The sequence below is a fragment of the Cajanus cajan genome, chromosome 6, assembly GCF_000230855.2.
Source record: "Cajanus cajan strain Asha chromosome 6, NIPB_CcT2T_4, whole genome shotgun sequence".
Lineage (NCBI taxonomy): Eukaryota > Viridiplantae > Streptophyta > Magnoliopsida > Fabales > Fabaceae > Cajanus > Cajanus cajan.
Window position 1 is genome coordinate 60,850,446 of NC_138522.1, and position 20,083 is coordinate 60,870,528.

A 20,083-nucleotide genomic window follows, 5' to 3' on the forward strand; every position below is an offset into this window, starting at 1 on the left:
GAGCAAATCCATAAGATTTTAGGGGGACTTGGAACTTGATCAAATCTTCATGAAAACACAAGGGTGCATAAATATAAAAGAGATAATCATTCATTCATACATTGTTAGTGTAAAGTTTTTTATACTGATAACTAATCATATATTTTAAAGTTGTTTATTTTATTATTATTTTATTAAATAAACAATTGACATATCAATATTAAAAGATATGATTGGTTGTCAGTGTAAAATTTTTACACTGACAGTGTATAGGTGATTAACTCAATATAAAATCTATCAACTCTATCAACTCTTTACAAACTAACCTAATTATACATTATTTGATTTTTACAATATTTTAAAGCTAACCTAATTATACATTATTTGATTTTTACAATATTTTAAAGGGTAAAACACTTTTTTCTTGTAAACTTAATTAGATAGATGTCAAAAAGGTTATAATTTATAGGTAAAATAGACACTTATTATGATCACTTTTGGAAATCAGAAAAACCTAAGAGTTTGCTTCAGAAAATTCCAATCCACCCGGTCATGTTTTCTTAAGATCTAATTTAAAAATTGTTTCCCCTTATTTTTCTCTTATTAAGCCAAATAGAGTGAATAACCTCCTAGAAAACAATAACATTATCGTTTGCACTTCTATCATAATAAAACTGCTTTGTAGGGGGCTAACTTTCTCGAGGAGAAACGGTTTTTAGCCTATTCACTAGCACCTTTCAAATAAGCTACTAAAACACATTATACAAGCTAATGAGTCGGAAGTTCTTAGTTCTAAAGGGACATCTACCTTAGAGATTAACAAGATCAGTGTATTAATTGTTTACAGGTTGAACAACCAGAGATACTATGTTTTTTTTAAACAATAACTAGAGATACGAAATACTTTATTTTTTTAATAATAAATAATTAAAAGTGGAAGAAAATTTTGAACAAAATAAAATATTTCGTACCTTTAGCTGTTGTTTTTAAAACATAAAAAAAAAAAAAACTATTTTCTTTATTAATAACTAATACAGAAAGAAACATTTCGTACTTTTTTACATTTATTTTTAAGAGATTATAGTTGTAGAAAAAGAAAGACTTGAAAAAAGATAATCATATAAATATGTGAGTGAGTGATTTATTTTATTATTATTATGAGTTAGCAATTTTAAATATGTCCAAGTAAAAGTATCTTATTAAAGGTGAAAAAAAAAGTGATCGCTAAAATGTATCATCTTTATAATATGTTTAAATTAAAAATTTATTAGTAGTTACATACCTATAAATTATGACGACCATTATTATAAATTAATTAATAATCGAAGCTAATATTTTAATTGATTTTATTGGCAATCAATGATGAAAACGTCTCAATTATTATCGACAAAAAAATATAACGCCTCGTTGATTCGGAAACATTTTAGTTATGGATTTAATAATTAAGCACGGGGTCTAAATTATTTTACCGTTGTTAATCAATAAGAAAATTAATAAATTTACTAACATGATGATATGTGTTTATACTTTATACAGTGAGAACTTGATTTATACTATCAAGTATCAATACAATACTTTTATTTTCTATTTAATTTTGCGCGCCTCCGTTTTGAGTTCCCCGCATTTAAATGGTCTCTTATTTGGCGTCGTTTTAGGTTTGGGGGCACTCAGTGTCCTGACTTGGTTTCTCTTCTCTCGCAATGGCCACGACTCCCTTCGAATCACTCGACCTCGACCATAACCAAATTGCAGCGCCACCTCGCCCTTCGGATTTTGGACTCACCAGCGACGAAGACAACGACCACGAAGATGACCAGACGGAGGAAGACGACGACGACGACAATGACGATGAGGAAGAGTACGTTCCCGCCGTGGCCGCGTCTCCTAGGGTTTCGCACGACGCTCCTCGCGTCATCGTAATCCCCGACGAATCGCAGAATTCCGCGGAAGATGAGGGAAACAAGCGCCGCAGAACCGAAGGAGGCGAGGCTTCGTGTTCCTTCGCGGCTGGCGATAGTCAAGGGAACGAGTGGAGCCGCACCGAGGTTGACGGTCTCTTTTGCCCTATTTGCATGGACGTTTGGACCAACAACGGCGAACATCACATCTGGTGCAACCGTGAACCCTTACCCTAAGTTACATTTTCCCTTCGCGTGTGATTGTTTTGTAATTTGATGTGTTTGTTGTTAAATTGTTGTGAAGTGTTTGTGAACAATGTGGTGATTTATTTTAATTTTCGGCGGTGAATGAGTTCAGTTGTCTTCCTTGTGGACACATATATGGCATGTCTTGCATCAAAAGATGGCTTCAACAGAGGAAAAATTCGGGGAAGGTAAGTGTATACTGTGGTTGGTTTGGCTGAGAATTGAGATGTGATTTCTGAAATTTATGTAGCGGAAAAATGGACCTGACATTTGTCTTTGTGTTCTTTGGTTCTAGTGTCCTCAATGTAATAGGAAATGTTCGATGAAGGATGTGAGGAAACTCTATGCTTCTCGAGTAGTTGCCGTTGAGGAAGAATCTCAGAAGGTTGGGTCGGTTTTATGGAAGCACAAAGGAAACTCTTTAAAAAATATTTTGCCTGATTACTCTTTTTTCTTGTTGACAGAGAATTCGGTCGCTTGAGGGAAAATGTGTTGCCCTTGAAATCCAGGTATTAAGCTGTTGAATATTTTTTTCTTTTGGTTGCTAAGTGTGATTATTTTTTAGGAAAAGTTGTCCCTGTTGTCCACCTCCCCTAGTCATGGATATATGCTATCTTTTCTTCCTGGCTTTGTGAGGGCTTTGATTATCCTCGGATATGCGGCTATATTGCTATTATTCTTGGTTAAAACATTATATCAATTATGTTCTCAGGGCAGTGATTGGCGCAAGAAAGAAGCTGGATGGCAGAAGAGAGAAGCTGCCTTGCATCTTCAAGTCCAGAAGCTTACAGAGGTATCCCTTATTCATTAGTATTGAAGATAGAAACTTTTTCCCGTTAGAACCACTTTTTGGTGCCTGATTTTATCTTATTTTAGACGAAATTGATAGACGACATAGTTGTGTATGTTTGCCAACATTGTTACATCATTTTCCCCTAGCCCCTTTTTTATTAGTTCATTTAGGATAACACTGTTTCCGTTGTTTGCCTATTTACCTCCTTTAAAACCCAATAATTTAACATCTTCAACTATTTTTGTTACTTTGAAACCAACACTATGCTTCGGGGGCAAAGGGGACAGAAATTTAAGCAGCGTGAATCTGCATAAAGATTTTGTGCATATCATATAAGCCTTTTTGACCCCTCTCAATCTTTGTCTGTATAGTTTTAAATAATTCCAGTTTGTACCTTTGGTCTTGTAGAGAAACACTTATTTGGAGCAGCTGCTACTAGATATGCAGAGCAGGCAATCTGCTTTGATAAATGGCAATGCAAACTCTCAATGGAGAAGTGAATCTGGTAATTATCCTTTCAATGTTCTGATGAAATGATAGATCTTTGCGTTATATAATTTGCCTCCTTTTGCTCCTCCTTCCCCACCCCCTTTCTACATCAACAAAAATAACAAATCCTTTTTTAACAAGAAAAAAATTGAAGTTAATTTCATTCATTGCTCCAGTTTTTTTCCCTGTTAATTTGTGGCTTTGAACACATTGACTTTTACTGAATGTAACTTGTAGAGCACAACTTTGGCCCACAGTACCATGGAAGTGGTTCCATTTGCAATTTTGAATTGAAGGTATGCCACTCTCTCTCCCCTCCTACTTAACAGCACCATGTATTGCATATGCAGGACAGTATATTTTGGGAAAATTACACTTTATTCTCTTTCAGTTTCATCCTTTTCAATTGACCTCCTAATTTTTGGCATACTAACCCCCAAACTTTGTGTTGAAGTGAAAAATGCTGGCATGGTTAAAACTGTGGCTATTGAACCTAGAACCATAGTTAAATTAACAAGCTTAATGGAATTTATTAGTTCAACAGATTTCAATTGAAACCAAACTTCAGGGAGGTTTAGTGGTTTAAAAAGAGTTTAAGGTAAGTTGGGAGTATGTGGAACTATAAGGAGGTAAAGTGTAAAATATCCTAGGTTGTTTTTAAATAACATGTCCTCTCTTATATGCTTATTTTGTTAAATATTTATATCTTTATATGGTGTTGTCTATTTGTGTTGATAATTTGAATTTTATTTAATTAGTTGTTTATCCTTTTTAGGGAGTGTTTCATCTGGATGGTGCACGAGTTTTTGATATGGACATTTATAATCAAATTTTATTAATTGCACAAAAGCCAAAGGCAGTAGGTGGAATGCACCTGCTAACTAAAGTAAGATTCTTTAATTTGAAATATGTGCGTGGCTTTAGTATCTCTTATACAATGAAGGGTTTCAATTAAACCTTTATCGAAACATGGCTTTGTAGATGAGCTTGTTATATCCAAATGAGGCGCAAGATATCATACTGCCTTCAGCTACAAATGGTGTTAAAGACCTACATATTTCTCCTTCTAATAGTAGTCTTGCTCTCTTTGCTTCATTAGGGAAGAAGTTATCAGTGCTCAGGTATAGTTGCATTAAAGTACAAATTCATTTTGTCTGACATAGTAAAAGTTGGTCCTTTATGTATTGCCTTTTCTTACAGCTTGGACAGCGGCAACACTGTAATCAATTATGATCTGCAGGTAGAAGTTTGATTCATTATTTTGATTCGGTAAATTAGTAGTAACAAAGCTCTTGGCAGTAATTTATTATTGCTTGTACATTTAACTTTTTATCCTTCTTAAGTAATAGAAAACCTCAAGAACAGCCAAAAAATGCCCATTTAATGTAACCATCAACTGAACACCATAAATAAGATAAAAATCCACTGAATGTTTGAATTCCTTAAAAGATGCAGTTGTAAGTAGGTATCCCATAACAGCAAACAGCACATGACAAAATGGCTTGGCTCTTTTTAGTTCCCCTGATTCCAGAATCTTAGAAATGACATAATGGAAAATAATCCAAACTACTTACAGAAATAGATTTTTATGATAGATTCTTCCGTGCACCTTTTCTGCTGTTGTGCTAATTTTATTGCATAAAGATTGCAATTTGTCCCTCGAGTTTTTCACCTTTACTAGAATTGTATTCCAGGTTCCTGCTTGGTCTTGTTCATGGGATCTCAACGGTTCGCAATACATATATGCTGGACTACAGGTCAGCACTTTGGTTTTGTATTTATTGGATGTGGGAACTTCAAATGCTGATCTTCATATAATATCTGCAGAATGGTTCTGTCTTGGTGTTTGATATGCGGCAAACTGCAGGACCCATGAAATCTTTGGTTGGGTTGACTAGCAACCCTGTGCACACTGTACATTCTCTTGCACAAACTTTAAGTCTTCCTTCTGGCGCTAAAACCATCCTATCTGCATCTGCCATTGGCCTTTGTCAGTGGAACATTGATTCTGAAGAACGGTAGGCTGTTTACAGTTTATGGATATTATCCTTATATGTTCCATTACCATTGCTTTTTAAATATTGTACTAAACTTGCACTGGCTGACACTATCCAGTTATAGTTGTAATTGTTATCTTTCAATTATGAATTTATGATGGACAATTGTAACACCCCCCCCTTCTTACATATTTTTCTTCTGGATTTGTATGGGTCTTTACCTGTGGCTATAAATAGAATTGTTTTCAATAAGTATGCTGACATTAGGAATAATCGTATACCTTTTGCCTCCTCACTGCTTTTGTGCCTGATATTTTTCAGTTTGTATGATAGTGTAATATAATATGTATACTATGAAACGTATATTGTTAAAAAAAATTTAGATTGTTTCTTGTTAGTGTCATTTCTTTTGCATTTTGGAAATTTACACATTATTTCTATAAATTGAATTTAATTAGTTTACGAAAATTGGGATTGTTAGCTGCTTTTATAATATAGTATATGATGGATCATCCTATTTTCCACTGCATAATTTCAACTTGTTTCCATCAGGTGCAAGCAATCATGTAGAAATGTTGTCATGCTTTATTTTTAGAGTTAATCACCTATACACTGTCGGTGTAAAGTTTTTTTAGACTGACAACTAATTATATCTTTTAATTGTATCATGTCACTGTAAACACATTTACTTTTAATAGTGACATAACACAATTAAAAGATATAATTGGTTGCCAGTGTAAAAAAACTTTATACTGACAGTATATAGGTGATTAACTTTTATTTTTATTACTGTAATTAGCTCTCCTAATGCTTCACTTTTTCAACATGAAGGCCGCTTATGATTCCTGAAACTGATAATCAAGGAGTTTGCATATCCCTTGCCTATTGCCCTAGTAGTGATGAGATTGTTGCTTCTTACCGACCAAAATTCGACATGTCCATGGATGTTCCTCTATCTCAACCATCGCCCACTCCTCTTACTAGTGGATACGGAGTACAAGGCACTCATGTCCTGTTCAATAGAATGGACAGTCATCATTTTCAAAAAGCGGGTTCCTCGTATGCCAATGTAAGTAAAATTCGTCTACCTAAATGTGTAATTATGGACATAGAGAATCAGAGCAGAGTGTTTGCATCTTGGGATGAAGTTGCATGTGAATTGGTCTTGCATGAGCTGCCATCTTTTAGAGTTCTTCAGCAATTCAAAATGCTAGCTCAGGCCCGTGATCTTAGGTACTCTCCTAGCCATGGAATACTTGGTTGTCTAAGTGAAAACTCATTGCAACTTTTCAATTCCAGACACTCGTGAGGAAGATAATTCTATATTTCGCAACTTGTATCGCCGCAATCCGTCTTTCTAGAAAAAAGGGGGGAATCATTGGCGTTGATTTTTTTTGTGCAAAATTATATCTCTGAATTTTAGCTGTCCTAAAAGTAGTTGAGATATTTATTTCTCTGCCCCGGGCCTATGAATACTTTGTTCACTTTTCTGTAATTATTTTGAAGGGGTTTTTTTTTATTTCATATTTTTGTAATATTTTTTGTATAAGAGCAGCAATGTTGATATTGATATTGTGACAAACTGACAATAATCAAATTAAATGACAGAAATGTGTGGACAAACTTTACTTCTATAACCCTCTTTTCTGGATTCTTTCTTACTGTGAATTCATGCAGCATATAATCAATTAAATGTCCAACATAATTGATTAAATAAAGCGTACACATTTTCTTTCCTGGAGGTGACTTATAATCGATTATGCGTCCAAAGCAATAAATTAAATTAACCATAGACGTGTTTTCTTTATGTTGTCCTATAATCAATTATATGTTTGTAACTTGTAACAAGATTAAATGAAGCAATGACATGTTTTCGCGTTCTGGAAGTGGTATATAATCAATGATATATCTAAAAGAATCTATTAAAAATGAAGTCTTTTTATGTTTTACGATTATTTTTTTGGGTTGACGTTTACAAGGGTAAAATAATGTTTGCTTCTAATCATTACGATCAATGTTGATGATGTGATAAAGGGAGATTGAAATTAAAGTATACAAGATGTGCATAAATGATTTTTCTTAGAGCATAAAGAAATACAAGTAGAAAATATTAATTAAAAAAAGATTTAATATATTGGAAATAGAAAAAATATTTAAAACTTATTTCTTTTAGAAGCGTTTAATAGTTTATTAAATGTGTTTAAGGATAACAGTTAATGTAATAAAAGTGAGGTTTTTATTAAAAAAAAGGGTTCATTATATTTAAAATATAAGTCATTTAATATTTTTGGTGATGAAAAATATTTGACGTATTTAAAAAGTTTTATCCAATGTATTAATAATATATTATCCAATGCTTTTAGAAAATCGATTGACATCATAATTTGATAATGTATTAAATAATTTTATGGATATTAAGGAGATGAAATTATTATTACTTTTATTAAAAAAGGCATTGATTACATATAAAATTTAGAATATGTTTTTTTTCCTTTTGTTTTTCTTGTTATCTCATTATAGGTCCCTACTAGCAATTGATTTGCATGGGATAACGGATTCTTACGAAAAGTGCTGTAGTTAAGGGCATTATGATACAGTTGAAGAACTTCTCCATATTAAAATTAAGTAAAATGGATGCTAATAGAATTATTTTGAATTATTAAATGCCATTGAAATGTGTGTTTAAATTAATTTCAATTACAAACTTTATATTAAAATAAGTGTTAGAAATTAAAATGAAAGAAATTAATTCTAACTACTTCGTAATTATTCAAATAAAACATCTCACATCAAATAACTTATCCTTAAAAAATGTAAAATGCAGAGAAAGGGAGAGGGGTGTAATGCTTAACCATATCTCGTTTGGAAAACATTCAATAATTGTCACTCCATTAATTGTTTAAAAGCTATCCACCAACGACCTCGTTTGTTTGATCTTCGCATTATGATGGCCTCTGATTTATGAATTATTATCGCCTTCGAGCATCTTCAACAATCAATCATACTTGATTATTTTCATGATTTTTGGACTGCCACTAGATTACCATTTCAATGTTTGGTTTTGTTTCATTCTCGATTACTTGGCATATGGTTTCAATTGATTTGGCGCACACATTCACAAACAAACTTTATGATAGGCATAATGTCAGTGCACAACAAAAGACATATTTATTCAATACATTATCTTGAAATAGAGAAGAAAAAAAAGGTATACATTAGCAAAATACTAAAAGATTTTTTTTTTTATATTTAAAATAACTTTCCCCTTAGACTAAAACTAGTTTATGTATAAGTATTTGTTTGAATGAATTTCTCCGCAAAGACTTCTAACAGAAGAAAATATGAAGAAATAAATGAAATAATTTTTTTCATAAATTAAAACTAACTTATATATAAATTAAAAATAACTTTTTGAAAAAATTAATACAATTTTTTTTATCTAAATTAATTTTAACTTGCAAAAGAACTTATTTATTTTTTTCCTTCTTATTTTCTATATTAGAAGTACTCGTAGAGAAATTTATCTAAATAAACTTTAAGTTAAAAATAAGATTTTATAAAAGTTAATATGAGATAACTTCCATTGTTCTACAAACTAAGTTATACATAAGTTAGTTTTAGTTTATAAAGAAGTTTAATTTATTTTTTTTCGTATATTTTTCTTCTTAAAAATGTTTGTCAAAAAAATTATGTAAATAATCTTAATGTGTATGTATATGTTTGAGAACTTGTTTTTCATGAGGTAAATAGAATTTCACACTTTTAAAAAAAAATAAAAATAAACATTTTGTTATTTTCACGTGCAACTATTTTTTTCCACATTAAATGGTAATCCTAACAAATTGCACAAAGTTAAAAAAAAAAAAAACATAAAGTGTTATTTGATTTCATTGAGTCATACGAATAAACTAATAGTACCATTGAAGTTTATAAACTTATTTATTTATTTTTTGGATTGAACTTAGCATCGAAAAATTTACAATAATCATACCGTCTTCTTAATCAATTAAGATAAACCTGTTGTTGCCCACAATGAGGTTGATCTGAAAAATTTTATTTAATTTAGGCCTTTAAAATGAGTTTCAAGTTTGATATAAATTTAATTTGTACTGAATTTTATGTGTTGAGGTAAGACCAATCCATGATTAAATTGGACTAAAAAAAATTAAAATTTTATGATATAAAATTTAAAGCATAAGTCCCAAATTCGATTAAGTAAATTTGAGTTATTCTAAATCCGATACAAAATATAAGATATAATGAGTTAAAAAAAATTAATATTTAATTTCAGCTTTCGAATAAAGTTCAAGCTTGTTGAAGGTTCAACTTATATGAATTTTTACAAACTAAACCAAAATCAATTTAAAAAGACTGTTATTTAATTCGTGTTCAAAATTATAGCCTAAACACTATATTTTATAAGGTGAGTTTAGGTTAACCAATTGAACCCACGTGAGGCATACAAAATAATGGGAGAAATAGAGAAATGTGGAGGAAAGAAAGTATTGGAAGAAAGATAAGTATATGTTTAAGAAATTTTAATTAGTGATTATAAATTCCTAACACATACCCACTTTAGATTACAAACAGTTACATTGACAAAGCAATCCTATTATTTATTGATAAAAAAGGTTTTTGATATGATTACATGCTGTCGTAATTATTTTCATTTCTTTTTCGGTTGCTTTCCAATCAAACCAATGGTCCACAACCTGTTACACAATCATGCAATCTTTTCACATGCAACAAACTTTTCCAATGTGTTGGTAATAAACCAGCTTCATGTTAGGAACAAAACAAAACATGCACATTTACCCCTCTCCCCAAAACACACAGAGCTTCTCGTTTTCATCATCAAAATGACAATAACAACATTATTAAATGAAGAGTGTGATTTCAGTATGAGTGCCACATTCACCGACCCATACACAGTGGCCACTTTGCTTTCCATTGGACACAGATAGATAGATATTAATAATATTATTATTATTCCTTTCATTTTTTTCTCTGTCTAAAAGAAAAACACACAATCTTCCAAATATTCTCGTGTCTTGAGAGCCTTGGACGCACAACCCCGTACACTTGCATAATGCGGGGGGGCCCATCTCAAGTGACTCCTTTAAAGTAAAAGAAACTTTCTGAAAGAGAAAAACAAAACAAATCACAAGAGAACAGTGTTTTTGTTTTTTGGACCAAAAAGCTAAGTGTACTCAACGCCAACACTCAGGTGTTAAACTGTGATCTCTCTTGTGGTCTTGACAATAATTATAAACCATGTGGTATCTTTGCACCCATCTCATGGCCCTGTTTTGTTGCCTAGTCAACCCACCTGACCTATATGGTGAGGCTGAAACTGGATGGCACCAACGAGAAGCATAGGCTGAGCAACCACTAGCCTTGAAATTCGTATACTTTGCCACAAAAGGTTGGTATTTATAATCAGCTTTGTACTTTCCATCTTCAGTTGCCCATGATGATGCATCCCATATTGAACCATATAGCCACATTGGCCTCAGAGGAAATGTTGCACCACTCTTCCTCGGGTACCTCCTTATGGGCACATCATCCACAAGGAATCTGGCACATCATTCAATGTCACTAAAACCAACTATGTAATAACTATTATTAACCATGTTTTAAGATTCACAAAATCTATATAGCTAGTGAACACTTGGAACTCATTTTATAAATACAATTGGCTAAGTGGCCATCAAAAGAGCTAGTACATCAATTAATCAAATGTTACTTTTAACTTCTCATTAGTTGGGTATCATTTTAGTTTACCCCACACTTCGATGCTTATGTTTTTTGTGCCACTCATGTGACCTTGGTTCTACGATATTTCTACATGGTTTACTATTCCTGTCAAATCCCTACTTGCTTTCCTTAATTTCAGAGAAAAAATAAATTATTTCCCTTTCATCTCCCAATACTTGAATCCGGTTACATCACTTATTTGTCTGTCTTTTCTTTTTATACCTTTCCTAATTATAGAAATAGTTATAATAAAAAAGGCTTTAGGAATCATTATTTGTGATACCAGATGATAAGAACCAATCAAACCAATTGCCACATACACCGAATCCAAGCTTACACTGTTTCTTTTATCTTCTCACCTACCTATCTACTTCATGAGAAAACGAAGTAGTGCCTATCTTGTCTATCCTTCTCTTTTGGACCAGCACTGAAAATCTATGCATTCAATTTCACACACATTCAGAAACAGTTACAATGTATAGTGACTTACATTATTTCCTTGGGACTCCAGAGAATAGCATAGTGATGAAAATCTTTGGTAGGATCAAACCAGAGATGGAACTTCATCTCTCTGCCTATAATTTTCCCATCTCCACTCCCTCTTATATAAACATTGGTCTGCAATGTGTAAGGCTTTCCAAATGTTGTCCCAAGAAACTCAATGTCCACTTCATCATGGAAACCAGGATGTGCTTCATTATTTGAGAGCTGCCATTAATCAAATAATTACTTTAAGTACTAATAGTAATCGGATTTAATAATCATGCACTATTGTAAAACATTTTACACAGTCAACTAATAAAAATCACAATTTTGTATTTCTTTTAAGATGATTATTATAAAAGTTAACAAATTTATCATTAATGATAGATTGTAATTAAATGGCAGTATACAACATCAATGCGTCACCATTAAAGTTTTAGTAATTAATTAATAGGCTAAAAACAGAATGTGTAAGCTTTCAGTTTCAACCAATCAACACTTCTTATCATATCATGTCTTGTGGCCATATCTTACATAGAAAGCTGTTATAACTCCTGCAGTATAGCCAGGTTGGACCTTAATGGAAGCACCGAAGTACCCGGATCGAAATGGCTTTACTGACTTGAAGCCACTTCCTGTGAAGCAGAAACGAAGCAGTGGAAGTGGATTAAGTTTTAATGATATGAAACTGAAAGAGAGAGCATTGAAAGTGATTAGATTCAGACCTGAGGTTCTATCAAGCCAGATTGTTAATGCATTTTGGTCTAGACTTTGGTGCTGAGGGCCCCAGAGGTTTCTAAACCCTTTGTAAAAACTCATAGACCTGAATTTGGAACTTGGCCAGTAGCCAGGTGAAGGTGGCCAATAGGCATTGCTTGAAGGGGCCATCAAGATTAAAATAGCAAAGATAAAGAGAGCCATGAGGAAAAGCTAGTTAAAGTGTCAGCAGAAAGGAGAATGATTCTGCAGTGTGTAAAATGAAGGGTGTGAGGGAGAAACTGAGGGAAAGTGCTCAAGGTATAGTAGTGAGTTTGATATAAATAGGAAAACTAGTGGGTCCCGCAATTGAGAATTGATGGTGGAATTATGGAGGGATTGTATGAATTAGACATACCAATTATTATTTATAAGTAATCACATGCCTATGATATTATTTAATTATTCGAGTTTTGATTTTAATGGAAGATACATGTGTCTGAAAAAAAATACCTTGCATTTGCATTTGCATAGGCACTTAGATCAGTGCAACTTTCGCACTATTTTGCTAGTAACATTCATTAATAGTGTAACTTTCTTTTATCCCATTATTACTACTACTTTTTCCCCACCTCTATTTATGACAGAAAACCTGTTAGCTTGGTTGTAAAGCTTAAAACAGGTGATGGGATACAGAAGGGGTAGATGGATGTGCCATAAATGTGCCTCTGTATTTTGTGTTGCTTGGCTTTTTGATTCAAACTAGAACCTAGGCTTGTGTCTCTAGGCTTTTTTCCATATTCATTGAAGGCTACAGGTATTTTTGTCTGAGCTCTGAAAGCAATAGCTGGATTAACCCCCATCGTTTGGTGCTTTTTCACCACACAATTTTCCCTTTTCGTTCTGTCACTTACCATTCAGTCTAGCACAAGATGCCCATAAGGGCCAAAATGAGCCAATGAAATAAATGATAAAACAGATAAAAGTTAAAACCAAGGGAAATGTGGGACAGATTCTAATATTGTCAATTCTCATGATCAAAGCGAGTAACGGTGTGTTAGAGCCTGTGAACTTCATCAATAGAGTGGTGGGTCAGAAGCTATCCATTAATGGACCCCAAAGCTTGATTTGAAATGAAATGGGGGCACATGCATGATTGATTGACACGTGGAGTAATCCTTCCTAGTGATGGTAGCTTATAATCTTAATATGTTGATCAATCAAAAAAACGAGTCCACATAGATTGCAACCAATGCACAATTTTGGTATGAACAAACCTTTGGATTAGTAGGGACAAACACTATCCATAGTGGATTTAACGTTAATAGCTTGCTTTTGGATTATTTTTTTTTTATCCGCAAGAATTATAATAACTTAATAACGCTAAAATTTTATATATGTTGTTATAACTTCTACCGCTAGGTCGAAAGTAGTGATTTTTAACTTAAGGGACTTGTTTAAAGATAACTAATGTCATATATAACTCCAAATATGCAAATTAACTAGATTATGTTTTATGAGCAAAATAATTCGGATGGTCAAAATAACACGATACTATTAAAGAACTTTATGCTCAACCAATAATTTGAGGTTCACTTTTGTCTGTATATGGAAGCAGAAGGTTCGAACCTCTTTTCAAATTGATCTTATGGATCAGTGCCCCATGAATGTAACAATATGTAGAGTATTTAAGTGTGAGGTGTCATAGTACATGAACTTAAGGGATGGTTCCCCGGAAGCAAACCACAAAATCACAAGACACGGAGGCATTATTATTGAGTTCTAGCTACATACACCGCTCGAGCAATTCGTAGAAATAACAACCCCACAGATAGATTTGAAATTAACAAACTTATGCGTAGTCTCAAGTAGTCAAGTGAAGCAAATAATGAATGTGTCAAGAAAAATATGCTTAATGGGGACTTGTGCACCTTGAATTTTCAATTACAACTTGCAATAGCTTCTTGTTTGATCTATATATATGTACGTGTAGACAAAATTTAAGGGTTTGGGGTATGCACTATTTTAATTTGTCGGTCACACACGGAGGGAGAGAGATGGAGGAGCATGGTGGTAGGGCCACCTTGGCCGACAAGTTAAAAAAAACTCACAAGAGAGGGTTGAAAACTTGAAATGTTGAATTGAAATGAATTGGTTGTTCTGCTATGTCAGATATATGGACCTTCTATCTATGTATATCATCTTGTATTAGACATTCGTGTAGGCGTACATTACTTGTGTTACAACTTACCATCAATAATCGGGTTTTATTGTGGGATTTGTAGTGTCACTGTGGATATATATGTTTTTCCTTTAATTACATTTTGCATACATACAAGACAAGCTATACATCACAGGCTTCATAAACACATGCATGCACACTATCACTGGCACACATATTACTGTATAGGCTTTTTTAATTAAATAAATAAGTTGGTTCACTTCAGGCATTTGCTTTTGCACTGAATATGTCAACACTCAATAGCTAAGATTTGAATTGTTACATATAACAAGTGCTAAATATAAATAAATAAATAAATAAACTGTGTTCTTATTTAAGCTCACATGTATAGCATAATCACTTGAAGTTTTTTATATCATAAATAAAGATTATTATAATAATACTTACATTACACGGTTTACACTTTACTTTCTTAAAATTGAAAGTTGTCCGAATAAAATTAAATTTAATCATCTTAAGTGAGGTTTCAAATTTAAGTTATATGAATGAAAAGAAAAAAAACACACACACAATTCACTAATACATAATGATATGTATTCTACGTCGGTTATTTTAGAGTTTTTATGTCGTAAAAAACTGCAAGAAGAACAGGCCGTTCTGGTTGCAGAACAGACCCTTTTAGATGCAATAAAGCATGCCGAGTTCGATCAGTAGTACATGTACAATGGTCAACAACCCAAACAAATTCTAATTATACCTTTTCCATAGTTTAAGCTCAATGACCGCCTTTGGTGCTTCCCTATGCATATATTGGATGGCATCTTGATCTCCTGTAGGCCATAGAGCTTGCATTAATTCAAAAACAAGAAAGAAAAAAGGAACATAGATTTTCAGGAAAAACCCTAAAGGTGAGATCCGAGCGGGTGGTTGGGGGTGAAGTCCGCAAGCGATGCAGTGCCACATTTTCGAGTGAGTGCTTTGTTCAGTGAGTGCCACATTCAGTATCGTTGGCCTTGTTCTCCACTCGTCTCTCCTATTTTTCATGGAAATAGAACCATCGCCGCCACCACTCCAACATGGGTTCTAAATAGATTTTTGAGTGAGTGCCACATTTTCGCGTTTCTTTTATTACATCGAACTTGGTAGGGTTCGACGTACAATATAAAATTTACGTTGGACACAACATACATTTGACGTAGATTTTACATTTTACGTCAGACCTTACCAAGTCCGACGTAAAAGAGTTCAAAAAAATTATAAAAATGCCAATGCATCTTTTTTACATCGATTTTTGGTATGTTTGACAAAAAAGAGGTGACATAAAAGACTCATTTTTCACTAATGATTAAGAGTGAATACTCAACTAAAGATAGTGAGTCATGTTTTTTTACAAGATCAATCATATGCAAAAGTGATTGCACCAATAATATGATTTAAAGAAAAAAAAATTCCTTTCTCTCTAGATTACTACATTCTCTGTACAATAAGTTTCTTTAAAGTTTTTGTTCGAATCATTTTTATTATATCACTTTTTTGGTAAATTTTAACGTATCATCTTTAGGATTTTATATTTTAGATTCTTGCTTAGAAATAATGTACACTTAAATATAGTCTTGAAAGTTCAAAACATTAAAGTATAAAGTATTTCCCAAAGCTTTATTTTCTATAGTTTAGAATGTAACGCCTTTCACAGTAATTTATGCACATAATAACACGCGGTTTATATTAGTTAAACTTTAAAATGGTAAATTGTTGTTGATCTAGGTGAGAAAATGATTGCTTGCAGCATCACTGAATCTTCAAATTAAGATACGGGACATGTCTTTTTCAAATTTATTGGAGTAAATGATATGATTTTAAATTGTTGCACTAACTTACAGGTAACAACTAGGAAGCGTATCCAATGTTATTTTACAAGTGGGTATTCAGACGATTATGGAAATGCTTAAATACGTTATCTGTGCATAAATTAATCATCATGTATGTTATTTGTCATAAATGTAAAGTATAAGTTATACACTTAAAAATTTAATCAATTATGATTTTTAATACTAATATAATTTATAATATATAGTGGCTTTTGCATGGTTTTAGATCTGAGATTACGAACGTTTGCTATTATCGGATTTCGTCTCACTGTAATTAATTAACATTTTCCTTTGCTGACATGGTGATGGTGCTATGGCGGTAAATTTCGTCATTGATATTGTATCGGGGTCGGTTTGGTGATTAGGGGCAGTTAATAACATGCAATAAAACATTTTGATGCATGGATAACAATAATTAATAAAAGACAAGACAGAGACTTGTGTAATAAAATAATATAACATTTTTAAAAGGAGAACCATATCATATCATCTAACAAAGTTAATTACCTAGCTACCTCCAATAACAGTAAAGTTATAATTAACTATGTAATTTTACTGTTATTGAGACAGGTAATTAACTTAGAGTATATCCACAATAAAACCTTGTAAACTGAGCTAAATAGTTATTAAAATAATGTTCCAAATTGAAAAACTGAAAATCGATTAAATCAAAAGGCCAAAATCTGAAAAGTAGAGTAACTGTATTAGAATAGTTATTATTACAGCGTGATGTATTTATTGTCATTTTTTTAATTAAATTTAAATAAATATTTAAGTTAATAGTTTAATTGGTTTTTTAGTATGTGTCTATCAACGTATATTAGAGTATTACATACATCATATTAATTAAATATTTATAAGTACTATACAAAGAATTCTCTAAAAAAATACTAGAAAGAAGCAAAAGATAAACAAAAAAATTTCTACATTTATATAATAAAAAATAGTTTATCTATTAATATGTCCATGTAATCATGGATACATTTTTTTTATTTGATTAAGAAGGTGTAATTTCTTCTTATTAGATTATAATCCTTTTAAGGTAGAGTAATATCTTCACCATAATTTCATGTTTAAGTCAAAAATCGGGTCCTTAATTAGGAAAACAAGAATTGAACCATATTTATATAATAGCAGTGTAATTTGTAAGTAAAATAAGAATAATTAAAAAGAGGGGGGAGGGAGGAGGAATATAATGAACAAGAAGAGTTTCAAAATGAAATAAATTTCGATACTTCTGTCATTAAATACTATGACAGAACATTAACATTTTAGTTATAGTTACCAAAAGAATATTAAAACAGAAATCATAAATAAAAAAAAAAGATAAATTATTTTCTCTTTTACTTTTCTCTAATTTAATAAAGAAGCTTTATAAGAAAAGTAAGAAGAGAGTTTTTTTTTAAAGCTATTAAAGGGTCCACCAAGACCATCTTATAGGCCAAGTTTGGAAGTCACTAATAAGAATCACTCAAGCTAGCTGTTTGGAAAAACTTACTATTATTTGAATTTATCTTATATTCTTCAATTATAAAACGACTGCAGTTTAAAATTTTTATATATAAATAAAAAAATATCAAAAATATTATTTTCAATTTTAATAAAATAGTCTCACTTTTTCAGTAAATATAATTGTAATCGTTGAAGATTGGTGTCGTTTTTGTGAGACAAATTAGAAAGATTTTTTTCAATACTACATTAAAAAAGTAATACGATCAATTACTTTGAAGAAAAAAATTTATATAGTAAAACTGAATCCATTTCATGACAGAGAGAGTATTATTAATGCTTATTATTAGAGTGTTTTTGGTTGGTTTATGATAATATTTTGTTATTGGTACTAAAATATTTTTAACTCATTTCTGCAAGCTCTCCAATAAAAGCTTATATGAATAGCTTGTATGTAATTTATGAAATTGAAAATATTCACTTTCAAATTCTATCTGGATAAAAAATATAGCGCATGCATATTTTATGTTTCTATTTTTTTTTCTTCCCCCAAATTAAATATGTATTTTTTATTTTTTCGAAAATTTTATAATTATTCTTTGTTTGTAATTTTTTTATATATTTTTTTCATTTCACTAAAAAAATATAATTAAAATAAATAATTTTATATTTTAATATGTTACTAGTAATTTCTTTTATATATTACTATTATATTTTTATATTTTCTTCAATAATGGTGTATAATGGTTGGAATTTTATAAAATTTCACTAATTTTATATACTTAATTATATAAATGACATGTGAAAGGTGAAAATTTAAACATATATTATGATTTTATAATATAATTTTAATACCTTAATTTTTATTTTAATTATCTTTTGTGTAAAAAAAATTTTGTGCGTCACATGTTATTTTTAAATTTCAAATACTTAAAATACTGTTTCTAAAATAGGTAAATGATGATTAACTTGTAATATATAATGTTAATTTATAAACTATTTAGTTACCACCAAACATATAGCTAGATTATTTGGTGTGGAATGTTCAAAGTTATTTGTAAGTTTTGAGACAAGTGCATGCAACTATGTTAAGGAAGAGTTTGGCGTCCATAAAAGTCTTTATTTGAACAAGTTTATTTCTAGTGAAAGATATTTATGATTTTTACCAAAACTAATTATTTAGTTACTTTTTTATTTTTATTTTATTTTATTTTCAATCATGGTTTGATTATTTTTTTTTTACTTAAAATGAAACTATATCTTATAGTGTTTATTAACAATGTACTAAAGCACTTCAAAATTATGTGTTTATTAACATGCATATCCAAATATAAATAACTAAATAAAAGCACTTATCACATATGCTTTTATGTAATAACTAATTTATTGAAAAATATATCTTGATAAGGTTTTTTATTTTTTGAGTTGGATAGATGGCTGTATTGTAGATTAACGGGTATTTTTAATTAAGCAATCTTTGCTTTTGCTAAGTAGAAGATAGTACTTTTTTATTTTCTAGAGCATGCGTTTTTGAATTTTTTAATTAAAAATAAATACATCACTTTTAAGTTTATGATTAATTTTATTTTAAAATATTTTATGTATAATTATTCTATTATGTTACTATTTATTTATCAAATGGAATCCTATAATTTACTAAAAGCATTAACAAATCGATAGTAGAATAATAGTGATGCATTAAAAAAAATGCAATCCCATGACGATGCTATAATTTTGTGCAAATTACTTTTTCATGCCAAATAAAATATGGTTTTGTTTATAGTAGAATCAAGTTTTATGGGCTCTTTTTATTTAGACTAGCACGAAAAACGTTTCAATTTAGATATGTGATGTTTCTGAGTTTTAGTCTTATAAAACGAGAAGAGGAGTAGTAGGAAGATTTAGTGATTACTTGTTTCTAAAGATTCTTCAATAATTAACAAGCAATAATTTCCAGACATATAAATGTAAAGATGAACAGAATGAATAATTGAGATATTTGCAATACAAATCATGGTTCAAATTACATAACGTTCCAGAATTACAATGCTGAAGTAATATAACTACGTGGGTTTAAACGAGATAAACTAAGAAAACTACGCTAATTCTACTCCTAAAAAGCAAAGAAAAGTGGTCAAGAAATTGATACCCAGCAGATGCGTGCACGAAAGCCATATGCGCAGGCAGAGAGTGCTTACAGAAATGTGAGTATGAAATTTCCGACCCCTTGAAAGTACATATTTCTT

General features: G+C 31.1%; 2 protein-coding genes across 2 annotated transcripts; one reads left to right on the top strand and one right to left on the bottom strand.

Annotated features, from left to right (window-relative positions):
- The first annotated feature begins 1,604 nt into the window (after positions 1–1,604).
- LOC109796389 (uncharacterized) lies at positions 1,605–7,055 on the top strand. The gene is made up of 13 exons (XM_083059217.1): positions 1,605–2,089; positions 2,236–2,311; positions 2,419–2,508; positions 2,588–2,632; positions 2,836–2,916; positions 3,325–3,421; positions 3,643–3,701; positions 4,181–4,291; positions 4,387–4,526; positions 4,606–4,645; positions 5,100–5,162; positions 5,233–5,423; positions 6,234–7,055. Exons 1-13 carry the CDS (start codon positions 1,680–1,682, stop codon positions 6,709–6,711), a joined length of 1,881 nt encoding a protein of 626 aa, XP_082915343.1. The 5' UTR covers positions 1,605–1,679; the 3' UTR covers positions 6,712–7,055.
- Positions 7,056–10,365: 3,310 nt separating this feature from the next.
- Positions 10,366–12,663, bottom strand: LOC109797680 (putative xyloglucan endotransglucosylase/hydrolase protein 32). The gene is made up of 4 exons (XM_020357789.3): positions 12,368–12,663; positions 12,177–12,277; positions 11,650–11,867; positions 10,366–10,979 (listed from the first exon to the last, which is right to left on the bottom strand). Exons 1-4 carry the CDS (start codon positions 12,561–12,563, stop codon positions 10,613–10,615), a joined length of 882 nt encoding a protein of 293 aa, XP_020213378.1. The 5' UTR covers positions 12,564–12,663; the 3' UTR covers positions 10,366–10,612.
- Between the last annotated feature and the right edge of the window lie 7,420 nt (positions 12,664–20,083).

What these genes read in the sequence shown, in the direction of transcription:
- LOC109796389 (XM_083059217.1), top strand. Translation starts at nt 1,680, where the DNA reads ATGGCCACGACTCCCTTCGAATCACTCGACCTCGACCATAACCAAATT. An exon ending in TTGAGGAAGAATCTCAGAAG is followed by an intron (nt 2,509 to 2,587) that starts GTTGGGTCGGTT and finishes TCTTGTTGACAG; the next exon opens with AGAATTCGGTCGCTTGAGGG. An exon ending in TCAATGGAGAAGTGAATCTG is followed by an intron (nt 3,422 to 3,642) that starts GTAATTATCCTT and finishes TGTAACTTGTAG; the next exon opens with AGCACAACTTTGGCCCACAG.
- LOC109797680 (XM_020357789.3), bottom strand. Translation starts at nt 12,563, where the DNA reads ATGGCTCTCTTTATCTTTGCTATTTTAATCTTGATGGCCCCTTCAAGC. An exon ending in GAGTTATAACAGCTTTCTAT is followed by an intron (nt 11,868 to 12,176) that starts GTAAGATATGGC and finishes GATTAATGGCAG; the next exon opens with CTCTCAAATAATGAAGCACA. An exon ending in TGGAGTCCCAAGGAAATAAT is followed by an intron (nt 10,980 to 11,649) that starts GTAAGTCACTAT and finishes ATGATGTGCCAG; the next exon opens with ATTCCTTGTGGATGATGTGC.